Source organism: Canis lupus, chromosome 23, assembly GCF_048164855.1.
Source record: "Canis lupus baileyi chromosome 23, mCanLup2.hap1, whole genome shotgun sequence".
In the NCBI taxonomy this organism is placed as follows: Eukaryota; Metazoa; Chordata; class Mammalia; order Carnivora; family Canidae; genus Canis; species Canis lupus.
This window is the reverse complement of record NC_132860.1, coordinates 44,273,424-44,290,114: the sequence shown is the minus strand read 5'-3', so window position 1 is coordinate 44,290,114 and position 16,691 is coordinate 44,273,424. Positions and strand designations below refer to the sequence as shown.

General features: G+C 36.9%; 1 protein-coding gene across 1 annotated transcript in view; it reads left to right on the top strand.

Moving 5' to 3' along the window:
- The window catches only part of SLC36A4 (solute carrier family 36 member 4), a 62,884-nt gene that overhangs the window by 26,501 nt on the left and 19,692 nt on the right, over positions 1 to 16,691 (top strand). Inside the window, exons 7-9 of the mRNA XM_072794996.1 lie at positions 1,047 to 1,274; positions 3,440 to 3,538; positions 10,096 to 10,265. Of these exons, the coding sequence (XP_072651097.1) occupies positions 1,047 to 1,274; positions 3,440 to 3,538; positions 10,096 to 10,265 (497 nt within the window). The remainder of the gene's footprint in view (positions 1 to 1,046; positions 1,275 to 3,439; positions 3,539 to 10,095; positions 10,266 to 16,691) is intronic.

The following is a 16,691-nucleotide window of genomic DNA, read 5'->3' as shown; positions in this document are numbered from 1 at the left end:
TCTGATTCTTAAGAATTGATGTATCCAGAGACACAATCGTATCATCATGCTTGGGGTGGGGGGGGTGGGGGTACAGTGCCTGGGGGCAAATAGATTTTCACTCTTATTTTAAATTATCTGCCTCTGCTGTGAGTTTTTTAGTATATGTGCTGCCAAAGCAAGTACTCTGCTATGAGTTTTTAAGAGTGTTTTAAAAATACTCTAAAATTTCATTTCTATTTTAGTAAGTTGGATTATCTTGTTAATTGAATAAGACAATTTTTAATAATATGGAACCTATAAATTATGTATTTCTCTTGAACACTGAATGTTGATTTATAAATGTGGCTGAATAAATTTTAAGGTAAAATTGATTTATTGAAGTTTTTTGCTCTAGCAAAAATGTATTTACTTCTAACACATGGCCATGAATGAATTTAGTGGATTCTTAATAAATATTTATTGATATTTATGATAGTTTATAAACAGTTGTCTTATAAAACAGTTTTATTTTATTTTATTTTTATTTTTTTTTTTTAAACAGTTTTAAAGTTAGACTGTGACTTCTGAATTTTATTTTGGCAACTGTACATTTCTCAGAGGTGCTTAGAGGTGCTTAGAGCTTGTTTCCTCCTCTGAAGAAAGTAAGTTGGAGTAGGATATCTGGAGTAGAATATAGTCATTCTCAGCGAATATGCATCCACTTTTGATGATCTCCAAAACAGATTGAGCCTTTTAAGGGATCATGAGCACAAAGCTTCGAAATAAATTCATAAATTCATCCTCATAACTTTCTAGTGAACTTTATTTTTACAGCATATGGTAAGTTATTTTGCAAAGAAGATTATCCTAAAAAAAGATTATCCTATTTTAATTATCCTTCAATTTGATACATATATATGTTTCTAGGAAGCTAGAATATCTTGAAAAAATGTAAACATTCTTTATTGTAAAGGAATTTATCATAGAGTATATAGATAATAATTTTCTTTATTTTTTTTATTTATAAGTTGATGGAAGTTTTTTTTCTCCCCCTCTTTCTTATTCTCATGGTAATCCTATTATAGGTTCATGAAGGATTCCTGGAGAGTAAAGTGTTTCTTTTGAATAGTACCAATTCATCAAATCCATGTGAGAGAAGAAGTATTGATCTAAGGATATATATGCTTTGCTTTCTTCCATTTATAATTCTTTTGGTCTTCATTCGTGAACTAAAGAATCTATTTGTGCTGTCATTCCTTGCCAACATTTCCATGGCTGTCAGTCTTGTGATAATTTATCAGTATGTTGTTAGGGTAAGTATAACATGTTTTTAACTGAGTGTCATGTGTTTCTTAATAAGTAAATTCTTTACTTTGAAGGTAAAAGTAAAGATATGTAAAGATTCCTACTTCATTATGTGGCACACAGGAGATAATCAGTCAACTTGGGTCTCCTTTTGGGGGATACCGCTCAGCTGGAAAAGTATGTGACACAGCACAGGCTTTGTATTCAGGTCTGGTTTTGAATCTTGGTAAATATGCCTCTAGGCTTCATGACATCACTGCAGAAGAGAATACCTACCTTATTAAGCTGTGAGATTTAGGATCGTACCTCAGTACAATGTGATGTGAAACAGAGACCTTATTAGTGTTTTGTTTATTCTTTGAAGATTTGAATCAGTCTCCAGATGGGAGTATAGATGTAATTTTGTAATTTTCTTTTACTTCTGAACCACCGTTTGCTGCCACCACTTCAGTTCACTGCCAGTACCCTAGTCCATAACCTCTGTCTAAAGTATGCAACCTCAACTGATTTCATTGTCCATAGTCTGGGGATCCTAACCATAAAAGAAATATTCCTTGAAAAATTGTGGGTTTTTTTTTTAAAAAGGTTTTATTTATTTGAGAGAGGGAGAACATGTGAGAAAGAAAAAGAGAGAACACAAGCAGGGGGAGGGGCAGAAGGAGAATCATACACTCTGCTGAGCAGGGAGCCCAATGCAGGGCTCTATCCCAGGACCCCAGGATGGTGACCTGAACCAAAGGCAGACATTTAACTGAGCCACTCAGGCACCCCTAAAAAACTGATTGATGGGATTCAGAGGATCTACAACCATTCAAAATATTTGCAAGGCATATGTTTCTGTCTGTATATATGCATTCCCCTACTGAGCAGTATATAGCTTTCATTCCTCAAAGGAGCCAATGACTCAGAAAGGTCAAGCATCCTTGTTCTATTCTCTATTCTTTTCTGATCCAGTCCATTTTATATATTACTGCTGCAATTGTTCTAAAATCTCCACTGGCAACTTACTAAAAACTCTGTTATGATGGGTCTGTTTCATACCCCACCCCCCCGAATTCTAAAACCTGTAGACATTTTCTTATTGCAAATAACAGTGGAAGGGGACAGGCAGGAAGACCTCATAAGGCTTTCCGTATTTCATGACCCCTTAGCTGAACGTGTATGAGTTAGTAGGAGCAAAAAAGAAGGTTATTTAGGTAGAGGAAACAATGTGAATCTTAAGTAACAGTTTGGTGTTATCAGATGACTCAGACATTGACTGCCCTTTTCATTTTGACCAAGCTTATATTTTCCACCATGTATCACCATCCTATCACACAAGTCTCTCTGTGCTTCAGATGTTCTAGACCTATTTCCCAAATTATCCATGTGCTTTCACACTTGTTTCTTTTTTCATCTTCTTTCCTTGACCCTGATTTCCACTTCCAATTAGGTAAGGTAGAGAACACAGGATGGTGAGCAGAGTAGGAACCAGTCTTGGGGTAGCTGGAAGACATAGTCATTGTGGAACCAGAGAACTTGAAGAAGATGTGCAGTTTGAGTTTCCAGATAGTGAAAGTTGGAACAAGGCTACGAGTCAAGACCAAGAAATCAAAGCCAGAGACAAGGAATATGTACAAATAATAAGGGTAATGGCAACTGTCTAGGTAAAGAGTCAGACCCTGAAACCAGGAGGAGACCTGTACTAGGAAGCAGAGTTATGAGGTAAAAAGCCAAAGTCAGGAACCACGTACTGTGGAGACTGAAAGAGAAATGAAAACAGTAGAAAAGGGATTTCATTGGACCCCATGAACAGTGGCCGATACTGACTCTATGGCTCCAGCTCAGACTGAGTATGCTTATGTATTTCCTGTTGTGACAGGAGCCATACCCAGTGTGAACAGCCCAGGACTTGAAAGTGCAAGCAGGTAATCAGGAGCATTTAGCTCAGATGGAATGTGTGAGCATGAGGGAAACAATGGCTTTGGCAGTGAAATCCTAACTGCTTGGCCATATTTAACATAGGATGCTTAAAGTGTTTATTGAAAGAATTCACTTTTATAACATACATCTGCTGTGAAACTCAGAAGTATATGATTTCGCTCTTTATTTTACATTTTAAAAGAAGTAAAGAAGTAACTTCTCTCTCTCTCTTTTTTTTTTTTTTTTTTGTTTTCTTTTTTTGTTTCTCCAGAATATGCCAAATCCCCACAACCTTCCAATAGTGGCTGGTTGGAAAAAATACCCACTCTTTTTTGGTACTGCTGTGTTTGCTTTTGAAGGCATAGGAGTGGTAAGGATTTATTCTTTATTATTATTTTTAAAAATTTTAAGTCAACACAAAGACTTACGTAGTCAAACGATATTTAAAAATGCATTTTTCTTTTTTGTTTCCATTTTCTTCATTGCCAGAACATTATTTGCAGTTTGGTAGGTTACACTTGAATTATAGTTTAGTTTAGATGATTTTCAGCATTTTGTTATGGAAAATTTCAAGCCTAATACAAAATCTATAAAACAGTATGATGAGTTCTTGTGTAAGCGTCACCTAGCTTCAAAAATCAACTTATGGTCAATTTTGTTTTATCTCTCTTCCATCTACTTACCAAGCTCAGGTTACATTCAGACAGACCCCAAACATCATATTTTATAGACTAAATGATTTAAAGTGAATTTAAATTGTTACAAAGTTATAATTACATAGAAGAATAAAAAAAAAATCAAATATAAATTCTCCCTCTAGATTTATACATATTTGTTTTGAGAAATGATGTTATTATAAAGCTAATACCAAGAAATACAAGCACCCCGAGGATTCTAAGATCTTAAACATTTCCATTTAATATGCCTCCAGTTTATTTAAAGTCTGGAATGTGTAGATTTGGGGAAAACAAAATATCACTCTCTACTCTGCTCTATAACTTGTTTCATTGTCTGTTGGTTTGGTATGGGAGCGAAACCACTTATACATACCTATTTGAACCACAGATGAAATAGGCCTAGAAGATAATTTTATATCATTTTACTTGGGTTCTTGCTTTCTCTGAATTATCCATTACTCCATTAGAGAAATCTCACAAATTCCTATAGTTCCATTTATTACTGTTCCAGACATAACTGTAGATTTTCGTTTCTGTCTTTAACCTGTAAACTCTAGTAGTTAACTATTGGACATTTCCAGTTAAGTTGTTCCTCTAACATTTCAAGTTCAGCAGCTCCAAAGTCTAACATAATCTTAATCCAAAACCTGTTTCACTTTCTCATTTCCCTATTTCTTTTAGTTTTATTTTCAGTTGCTCAAGCTTGAAACATTAGAGCAATTTCTTTCACTTTGTCATTCATTCCCCCGTTCCATCAGTAATTAAGGCATGTTTATTTTTCTTTCATTTTCCCCCACAAATGAAATTACATTTAAAACACCCACAGTGCTGCTAATCACAGAGGGAGCCTACAAAAATGTGAATTTCCTTCCTCTCCCCCTTTTCTAGCTGCACTGGCACCATTTTTAATCATAGCCCCCTATTTCAGGTCTGGATTATCTCCAGGGCATCCAAATGGTTCTCTCTTCTATTAACCAGTTAATATTTCCATATGGACCTGACTTACCTAAAAAGTGGAGATATTACTGGAGTTATTATCTCATACGGTTATTGTGAGGACTACATGAAATGCTGCATGCAAAGCATCTAGAAAAGTACCTGGCAGGGGCGGTCTAAGATGGCAGTAGGGGAGGATCCTGAACTCACGTTCTCCCATGAACCCACTACCTCTACAGCTACCTATGGGATAATTGCCTCTGAGAAATAGCTGAAAACTATCCGGATAGCTCCTCCACGACAAAGAATAAAAGGGCCACATCAAGACGGATAAGGGATACAAGGGATGAGGTCTCACCAAAAACTGTACCTCTGGTGCAGCAACCCAATATAGGGAGGGATCTTACAAGTCTGGAGCTTTTCCCAGAGGAGCAAGGGGTTTGTGCCCCACATCAGGCATCCCTTCTGGCCCTTCATACATGCAATGGCATACCCCTGTAGGATCCAAAGGCTATAGGAATCTGAGAAACTCCTTTTAAAGGACTTGAATATGGACTCACTTGCCCCAGAATCTAGCATAAAAGCTTCAGTTTGAGAAATGCCTAGACTATATGTGAAGGGGATTCATGCACTGATCTTAAAACATCTACTGGAGGGGCAGGGACAAGCTGGGACTTTTTCCAGGGATGGAGGCACTGGTGAGCACCATACTTGTAGTCTCCCTCTATGATGCTAGCACAGATAGACAGTCACAAACACAGCAGTGTCCTGCTGCCTTGCTAACACTGGTGGGCATGCCCTGCCTTACTAAAGCTGTAGGCAAGTGTAGTCCACACAAGGAATGCCCCTTGATCACCTGGCTCTGGTGGCTGAGAGGGTTTGTGTTCCAGGGCCCCTTGGGACTTTATCAATGGGAAGGACAGTTCTTGACAGGCTGCCACACCGAGGCCCTGCACAGACAGCACACTGATAATGCACCCCAAGTATGCCAGTGAAAAAGCCCTGTTTATTGGTGCTGAAACTTTAACCTGAGGGACAGGCTTCAGGTTTGTCACACATCTCAAGGCTATAGAAGCACTCTCAGGGAACATAGAGAAATACCATCTTGTGCCCTCCTTTGATCTTGCTACAGCTTGCTGATACCTTCCAGAAAAGAGCTTATACAGTTATCTGAAACCTTGAATTTTAGAACTGTTCCCTAGGAGACCCATCCAGATCTCCTGGTCTAGAGGCCAGCAGGGTTTACAATTGTGGTTCCATAGGACTCTATATTTCCATACTTTAAAAGCTGCTGTCTGAGAAGCTGACTTCCAGTCATCCTGAAACTTGGTACTGACTGAGATCCCCACACTGGAGCACTGGTAGGTCTTGGCACACGCTCAATAGCTGAAGCTTATCAAGAATAAATCAGGCTACTTAGATAATCACAAAGGTCCAAGAGACAACCACAAACTAGGACAAGGTTGAATGATAAAGTTCATCTCCTTCACAGGGTCACTCCTTCAAGACTGGGAGATGTAGCTGTTTCAGCTAATACATAGAAACAAACATAGAGAGTCAAGAAAATTGAGGTGTGGGAATATGTTCCAAATGAAGGAACAAGACAAAGCTTCAGAAAACGACCTTAGCAAAGTGAAAATAAGTAAGCTACCTGATAAAGAGTTCAAAGTCATGGTTATAAAGATGCTTATGGAACTTCGGAGAAGAATGGATGTTCTTCAGCAAAGCAAAAGAAAAATATAAGTACCAAACAGAAGTCATAAAGCTGAGGAATACAATTACTGAACTGAAAAATATACTAGAGGGGTTCAGTAGACCAGATGAAGCAGAAGAACTAGCCAGTGACCTTAAAGACAGGGCAGTGGAACTCATTCAAACAGAGCAACAAAAAGGAAAAATAACGATAAAGTAAACAAAGCTTAAGGGACCTATGGGACAACACCAGGCAGAATTGGTATTCATTTGCATTATAGGGATCCTAGGATAAGAGAGAAAAAGAAGAATAAAAATAATAAATAACAGCTGGAAAATTCCCTAACCTGGGGAAGGAAACAGACATGCAGGTCCACAGATATTCCAAATAAGGTAAACCCAAAGAGATCCATGCAGGGATTTAATTTAATTAACTTTTGCATTTAAATGCAAAAGTTAGAGAGGGAATCTTAAAAGCAACAAGAGAAAAACAACTTGTTTTGTACAGAGGAATCCCAATGAAGCTGTTAGCTGATTTTTCACCAGAAACTTTGTAGAACAGAAGAGAGTGGCATGATGTATTCAACATACTGAAAGGAGAAAACTTCCAAACAGAAATACTTTATCTACCTGGCAAGGTTATCATTTGGAATTGAAGGAACACTTAACCTAATTAAAAGTGTGAGTATAAGCATCCTTGACTTGTTTCTGATCTTAAAGGGAAAGCTCTTAGCTTTTCACTGCTGGACACTAGCTGTGGGCCTATTATATATGGCCTTTATTATGTTGAGTAATGTTCCCTGTGTACACACTGCATTGAGTGTTTTTATCATGAACAGATACTGAATGTTGTAAGTGCTTGTTCTGCATCTACGGAGATGATCATCTGATTTTTATCCTCCATTTTGTTAATTTGGTGTATCCTGTTGATTCATTTGTGGATGCTGAACCATTCTTGCATCCCTGGAATAAATCACTTGATCATGATGTATGATCCTTTTAATGTATTGTTGAATATAGTTTGCTAATACTTTGTTGAGGATTTTTGCATCTATGTTCATCAGGGATGTTGCTTAAATTTCCTTCCTTCCCTTCTTCTCCTCCATCTCCTCCTTCTTCTTCAGTGCTCTACTCTAGGTTTGGTATTAGGGTAATGCTGGCCTTGTAAATGAGCTTGGAAATGTTCTCACCTCTTCTGTTTTTTGGAAGTATTTGAGAAGGATAGGTATTTAAAGCTTTTTTTGAATGTTTGGTAGAGTTTGCTTGTGAAATCATCTGGACCTGGACTTTTGTTTGTTAGGAGTTTTTTGATTCCTGATTCAATCTCCTCATTACTAATCTTTCCGTTCTGATTTTCTATTTCTATAAGAAATAGATTCAGATTCTGAATCATGAATCATTCATTGTATTGGAATATTCTATATTTTAAGGAATTTATCCATTTCTTCCAGGTTGTTCAGTTTTTTGGCATGTAATTTTCCATTGTAGTCTTTTATGACCATTTGTATTTCTATAGTATCAGTTGTAACTTCATTTCTGATTTTGTTTGAGCTCTCTTTCCTTTTTTAGTTGGTAAGTGTAGCTAAAGGCTTGTCAAATTTGCATGGCAACTATAGGCAATACTACTTTATTACATCTTTGAACATTGCCAAGAGAGTAAATCTTTAAAGTTCTCATTACAGAAAAAAAAAATTTTATTGTGATGGATGGTAACTAGACTTATTGTGGTGATCACTTTGGAATGCATGTAAATATCAAACTTATGTTTACACATGAAACTAATATAATGTTATATGCCAATTTTATCTCAATTACAAAAGAAAAATACCTGGCCCCTCATAAGTAAATACTTGCTGTTATTATTTCTTAATATCTTTTACGTATGGCCAAATCATATGGCCAAAACCTCTGAAGATTGGCCTAAAAACACTTACTCTTCAATTAGCCTTTTTTCCTTTTCTTTAAAGGTTTTTTCTTCCACATAATAATAATAACTTTTCATCTCACTAAATTGACAGACAATATATACAGATGGATAGATATAGAAGCAGTTATAGACATGGCTATACTTGGGTTATTATGCACACATGTATTTTCTAGTACTTCAGCTAAGAGATACACAGTAGCTACAGCCACATCCAGCACCCAGATCTTGACTTCTAAATACCATCTACAACAAAAGAATCAAAGTTCTTTGGAGAAATATCTGATTCTAGGACTGAAACAATGACATTTAAGATGAGTCTGGAGCATCTTATAGCACCAGAAAGTGTGGAAATGCTCAAAAAACGAAAGAACAGAGGCATACAAAGGAATACAGGAAGCAACCTGGTGGAATTCACAATGACCGAAGCCGGAACAATATGAGCAACAAAATCAATAAGTGTTTTTGGATTCATATTCACAATATAAAACAAATATACATGAATGCATACTAACATAAGTAAGTGATGCAATAAATATGTACATGGGAGGATTCCCAAATAATTTATGTAGGTACTTCCCCTCCAGGAGCTGTAGCTTAATCCCCAGTCCCTGGAATGTGGGCTGCATTTAGTGACTTGCCTTCCAATGAACAGAGTGTGGTAAGAAAGAAGAAAAGACCTTTATTAAGTAGAGAAACCTGGCAACATTGCCTTAACCAAATGATGAAAGTTAATTTCACCAGTGACAAATCATGTTGATAGCATGTGTGATGAGAAGGGGATTTTACCTCAGTGGTATCTTGTTCTAAAACCTATAATCCCAGTGTACAAACATCAGACAACATCAGACAAACCCTGGTAGAGCGACGTCATACCAAATACCTAACCAGTATTCCTCAAAACTGTCAAGGTAATGAACAATGAGAAAGGATTGTGAAGCCATCGCAGACCAGAGAAGACCAAGGAGATATGGTGACAAAATGCAGTGTGGCATCCTGGAAGGGACCCTGGAACAGAAAAAAAGGACATTAGTGGATTTAATGAAATCCAAAAAAATTTAGAGTTGAATAATAATATATCAATGTTGGTTCTTGGTTGTAACAAATGTAATTTGGTAGTTTAAAATGTTAACAAAAGAGCAAACTGGTCAGGCGTATATGGGAAATTTCTGTTTACCTTTGCAACTTTTCTGTAAATCTAAAATTATATAATAAAATAAAGTTTATTGGGGATCCCTGGGTGGCTCAGCGGTTTCGTGCCTGCCTTTGACCTAGGGCATGATCCCGGAGTCCCTGGATCGGGTCCCGCCTCAGGCTCCCAGCATGGAGTCTGCTTCTCCCTCTGCCTGTGTCTCTGCCTCTCTCTCTCTCTCTCTCTCTCTCTATCATAAATAAATAAAAATAAATCTTTAAAAAAAATAAAAGTTTATTTTTTTTGATCTGACAGGTTTGCCTGCTAAGATCTAATTTAAGATCTCTTTATTTTAAGGATTTGAACATCTATAGTGTAAAATATATATATATATATATATATAACACCAAGAAAAATATTCAGCAATTTTAAGTTTTATTTTAAAGGAAATTTTAAAAAAGGAAATAAAATTTGCATATAAGCTATAGGAAGATTAATTTGTGTATATTTAAGATGGAATACTAGATTGTTTTAAATTACTTCTATTATCTGCATTCTCTTCTTAGGTCCTTCCACTGGAAAATCAAATGAAAGAATCAAAACGCTTTCCCCAAGCATTGAATATTGGCATGGGAATTGTTACAACTTTGTATGTAACATTAGCTACCTTAGGATATATGTGTTTCCATGATGAAATAAAAGGCAGCATAACTTTAAATCTTCCCCAGGATGTATGGTAGGTATATATGAGTTTCTTAATCCTAGTTTGTATATTTCACACATATAGCTTACTGGTATTTGATATTAAAGGTGTATTTTTGGATTTATGGTTTAAACATTTAGAATTTTTATTGTGATTTCTTATTTGTGTAACCTAGAATATTTTTATACTTTTCAGAGGAGACCGTCTATGATTTTACAGTTTTTATACTTTTCAGAGGAGACCGTCTATGATTTTACAGATTCATTTGGGATCCTTTAAAATGATTAAAAGTTTTTAAAAAATTAAAAATTGTAGGATGTTCCAAATTTGAGTAACATATGAAAGTAAAACATGAATTTTTTTAATATAGACTCACTATAATAAAAAATGTAATACTTGCTGCCAAAAAATCCAACACTCTGGGTTCCTGATAAAATGATAAAACCCATCATTATTAAAAAGACAATATGGTGCATCAAATATTCACTTAAATTTGGAAACCATATTCTGCAAAATGAAGCAATATAGAGGGTTTTTCCTTTTTCCAGAGATTGGTCTCTGGAGATTTTAGAAAGGTATTGGCAGCAATTACCATGGAGATGTCCTCCCTTATTCGTTAAATTGAAGGTAACTCCTTAGCTTTGAAAATACAAAGAAGAAACGTTAAATTGCTGATTTAATTAATGTCACACTGCTCCTTTAGCTGCTTGGATAGAAGTCTGTGAAACTTGAAATGTTTTTGAATATTACATGTTCTGACTGGCTTCCTGTTGATAGTTTGAGAGTTTATCTTTGGGTTTTTCCTGGAGTTGAAAATGCTGCAAGAACAAATCCACAAAGGAAGGCATTTGTGATAGAGAGAATATACGTAGAATAGTTTTCGGGCTGCACATTTGTGGTAGAGAGAATATACCTAGAGTAGCTTCCAGATTGCACAATGGGCACACATGCAGTGGGTTCATTTTTTTTTTAATTATAGTTCTACTTTAGCTATGGCACGTTTTATAAATATAGTATTTCACGATGGGAAGGTGTCAGATATCATACATTTGTTTCAGACTAGAGACATGCCTACAAACAATTTTAAGCATTTATTTCATTAACTTACATTATGGTTGATTATATAATTTTGTTTCCTCCAAATATGCCCCTTTTTGTAGTAGTTTAATACAGGCTAGAAGCTTAAATGGCTTAAGAGAGTCAAGGTTAAAAATTATGGTAGCATGGCATAGTTCTTTTTCTCAAATATTGTATAATATCTAGAAAACAGAGTGGTATTTTTCCCCACTTAGAATAATGGTCAGAATAAATCTGAAGAATAATTTTATAAATAGAACTGACAAGTACTTTTAGTGTCAAATATAAAATGTAGATGGAGGGATCCCTGGGTGGCTCAGCAGTTTGGCACCTGCCTTTGGCCCAGGGCGCGATCCTGGAGTCCCAGGATCGAGTCCCACGTCAGGCTCCCAGTGTGGAGCCTGCTTCTCCCTCCTCCTGTGTCTCTGCCTCTCTTTCTCTCTCTCTCTCTATCATAAATAAATAATAAATAAATGAATAAATAAATAAATCCATCTTTTAAAAAAATGTAGATGGAAACAATCTCAGAATTCTTTTCCACAGAAATATTTGGAGAGAGAAAGGAGTGAAGAGGGGTACACATGCATGTCAAATTGAGATGTTCCTATCCCCAGAGTTAAGAGCATGGTGAAGGAACAGCGGGAGAGACAAGTAGGAAATGCTTTCTGTATTCACAGCTGAGCCTGGAGGGCACTCCACTACCCGTGCATTAACTCTGTTAAATCCTTGCCTTGTTTGGCATCCCCTTCGTGCCTCTCACCTTATCCCTCATTGCTGTGGCTTTACACTTTGAACAGAGCCAGTTGCAAGACTTGATTAAAAAGGGACCATCATCATCTCTAATCAAAGAAGTCACCTGCTTTTCATTTAGAGGAAAAGATAGTACACATATCCTAAAAAACACAAATCTGGAATAAAACAGAAAGCACGTCAAGATAGATCAAATTCCCTCAGAGAACTTGTGTTGGCTAATTCCTTTTCCTTTTGGAGATGAGGCTTCTGTGGCCTACTGTCCATTTATTTATGGCCTCTGCATCCGGGCTGCTTAAATAACAGCCATGATTGAGGAATACTGCAGAGGAGATGCTTGTCCTTTTATAGTGATAGTCTTCTGTAAGATGAGAAGTTTGAACCGGAATGATCACTGGATTATGTCTAAGATTTCTTTCTTGATGTACTATGTATGAGTCTCTTCTTCCCTTCCCTCTTTGTGCTTCAGGTGATAGGCCTAGGAAGTAAGAGAATGTGCAGTATACTCGTTACTCTTGATATAAAAGCCAATGGTGGTCACAAGAGCCGAGGGAGCTCCTAGCTGCTGGCAATGGGAAGCAGTAAAGGGATTTTGATGCCATGTGACTTACATTCTCAGAATTCGTAAGGGGTATTCCTACAAGAAAATACTGAATTAGAAAGTAGCCCCAAGATAAAGCAAGTATGGATTAGAGAGGCTCCAAATTATTAACTATTTATTGATTGAGGTGTCATCTTTTAAAACTAGTTATGAGTAGTAGTATTCAGTGTATCACATTTAGGTTTTGAAGCAAAGAATGTTTTAAAGATGATACTGAAGTAAATTTGCAGCTCTGAGCTAGGACATTAGCACCTTGATGGGGCAGGAATTGCTATTTCAGTTCCACCCACAACCCAAACAGCAGCAGAGAGGGGGGAAAAAGCATTCTCTTGGGAGTCTTGAGAATAGGCTTGACCAAATAGCCTGCCTCAAGCATAGCATCAGCTCATAAAAAGTACACCTTTTACATAATCATAATCTCGATGTTGCTTTTTATATAAAAATAATTCCTTCTCAGAAAAAACGTTTGAGAGAAATTGCTGCTCAGAGCCATCCACTGTGTTTAGCCTGTCCTCTGAGAGCCCCTAGCCCACCGTCACTCCCCAGGAGGGAGCAAGTACTGAGTAAAAAGCAAAGGCACAGTACACTTGCAAGCCAAATAACCAAGAAGAAATAGCCTTTTGAATACTGGACTTAAAAAAAAAATCTATGCAAATAAAGTCATGATAGTAACCTAACAAAGATCAAAGATAATGTTTCTTTCTGTCTGGATTGATATGAAGAATTCTTCATATCACTTTATGTAGATTCTGTTCTTTCACACAGTGCTCTCAGGCTTCGATGTAAGTTCCTATGTACTACTTTAATTTATAGAATCTCCTTACTATCAAGGAGGTCCTAAATAGGAAACGTTTGCATGAAGGGAGTCTGAAGGAAAAATAGGAATGTGGACTTAGGCAGACAGATGAATAGCACTTGTGTTTGAGCATGAATGCCACATCATTGTAAGATCTTCCAGGTGAGTGTATCTAGATTATGTCTTTAGTTTATACGTCTCTCCAGCTCCTCTAATAGCAATTTTGGGAATTTAAGCCAATAAGATGAAGGTTTCTAATTGTGTCATTGTCATAAGGGAAGATTGGAGGAATGGAGATTTGAGGGTAATTAGTATTAATGATGGTATAACAAGTTTACAAGAGGACTTAAAATAGCGAATAGTATTTATTTGGGTTCCATCTTACTGTCTTACTGAGTGGTGGTGTGTACATCATAGGAACAAACATCTTTCTTGTAGTTGTGGTTTCCTTTGTTCAGTTTTGTTGTGTTGCTTATTTTTCTGAAACGCAAGATCTGTTCCATATCCCTTTGTCTTTTCCCCATCACAGTTACCGTGCCTTCTTATTTGGTTCCAGTTAGTGGCTTTTTAACTTTTTAAAACTACAACCCGGGGACCCCTGGGTAGCGCAGCGGTTTAGCGCCTGCCTTTGGCCCAGGGCGCAATCCTGGAGACCTGGGATCGAATCCCACGTTGGGCTCCCGGTGCATGGAGCCTGCTTCTCCCTCTGCCTATGTCTCTGCCTCTCTCTCTCTCTGTGTGACTATCATAAATTAAAAAAAAAAAAAAAATTAAAACTACAACCCATAGTAAGAAAGGGAAACGTTTTATAGAAAAAACCCTTATAGAAATACATGTACACATGTCTGTATGTGTGTTTTCATGGTACACACCACCCACACAAAGTAATACAATAAGTATAAATAAAATGTTACATAAAAACCCATATTTTCTACTGCCCCCTGGTATACTGTATTCCAGTTCGTATATTAGGAAAAAAAAGTATTTCACACTCACTCAACTGATATCACCCACTAATGGGTCATGATTAGAGTTTGAACAATACTGGCCTAGAATGAATTCACATGTGACTCATTCAGTCTGCACACAAAACACGTCTACTCAGAAATATTGAGGGTATTAGATTTTCACACACAAATACTGAGAAGCAGTAAGGTGCTTCTGCTTTCACATGTGTTCTTTGTGAAGCATGTATTGGATAGGAAAAATTCATTAAAAAAAGAGAACCATAGAAGAACAGGGAAAGGATAAGATAAACTTTTTAATTTATTAAGATAAGTGAACTGCTCCTTCATTTTCCCCCCAAAACAGAACAAACCGCAAGTCTAAGTCCATGTTTGTAGCATACAGGAGCTAGGAGCCCAAATATTCTAGGAAATAAAGCTGATGAGTAACAGCAGGTAATCAAGCTATCTCTTAATTTATCCCAGTAGGCAATCAAGGGGTAGAACTCCAAGCGAGGAGCTTGTTACCTAAAATGAAAATATTCAGGCAAGAACGTGCCCACTGAGAGGCACAATAAAAAAGTAGTAAGAGAAATAAATTGAATAAAACTGGGAAAAGGGTCTGGGTGGCTCAGGGGTTGACAATCTGCCTTTGGCTCAGGGCGTGATCCCAGGTTCTGGGATCAAGTCCTACATCGGGCTCCCTGCAGGGAGCCTGCTTCTTCTTCTGCCTATATCTCTGCCTCTCTCTGTGTGTCTCTCATGAATAAACAAAATCTTAAAAAAAAAAATGGAAAAAGAAGGTTCCTGTCTCCTGGACTATTCCCTCTGTTCTCTCCCTCACAAATTCTGTGTGGTTGTTTTTATGTTTGTTTTTTTCTCATTAAGTTTTGTTTTAATGGATCTCAAAATGCTATGACAGACTTACCTCCTTCCAATATTAAAGTTACCTGTAACCGGGAATCTTGGCCCAAACTGCCCCTGACTTTCCTCATCAGAATGACTGTCCTTAATCATATTAAATTCAAAATGAAGGGCATCTAACATATTTATTATATGCCTTATGTCCCAGCTCCTGTTCCAGACAGTAGAGAAATAGCAGTGAGCAGATGGAAATCTTTTCCTCATGGTGCTTATAGTCTAGTGAACATGCTCCAGAGTGAGTGGTTCACAGCATTCAGTCTAGTTGTAAATACTAGATAACCCTCATTGTGTTATGTTTTGGCTTAGAATGAGGGAGGTTCCTGGTAAGGACCATAGCTAGGCCTCAAACAGACTTCTTGCTTCTTAACAAAACTAAGCTCAAGAATTTTAACGTATCATGAAGGGTGAGTTATCAGTAGCTTCTGTATTCAACCTAGAGAGAAACAGAGTCACTCAGCAGGTTGGCTTTAAAAAATTTAAGATATTCATATCTGTACATTTAGGTTAAATATTGTTTTATTAGGGGGCACCTGAGTGGCTCGGTCGGTTCAACATCTGATACTTGGTTTCAGCTCAGGTCATGATCTCAGGGTCGAGAGACTGAGCCCCATGTGTGGCTCTCCACTCAGCATGGAGTCTGCCATGAGATTCCCTCTCCTTCTCCCCCTGCCCCCTCCCACTGAGGTTCTATTTCTCAAATAAACCTTTTTTTTAAAAAAAAAAAAAGTATTAATTTGTTAGCCAATGTGGGGAAAAGAGTAGCAGCATTGCAAATTTTGAAATCCTGTGTTTTAAAACTAATGTTTTCATTGAACATTTAATTGTCCCCCCTCCTGCCCCATAATCTGATTTCATATATTGATGGCTAAATAATTATTTTAAAAATACACTTGTTTCTTTTTTTAAAAAGATTTATGTTTTTAAGTAATCTCTACACTCAATATGGGGGCTCAAACTCATGACCCCAAGATCAAGAGCCACATGCTCTACTGACTGAGCCCAGCAAGACATCCCTCACTTATGTTCTTTACTAAGATACTAGATGTCTTTGCTACCGGTATAATAAATTTTGTTTTCAAGCAAGAATTATTTTATTTTTGAAGTATATTTGTGGTCTTAAGTGGATATAGTTCTTACGAATTACCTACCCATACCCATTTCTTATTATTAATATTTACTTAATGAGTATTTCTCACCTTCTGTGTGCCTTAGGGAGTATACAGAGAGGAATAAAACACAGTCTCCAACTTTTAAGAACTTTGGCAGTGAGTTTTAAAATAGTTTTTCATGGGCCTTAAATATTATTTAAAAGTTGTTTATGTTCTTTTGTGTCTTCAAAACAAGTTCTTAGAACTTTAAGAAAGTTT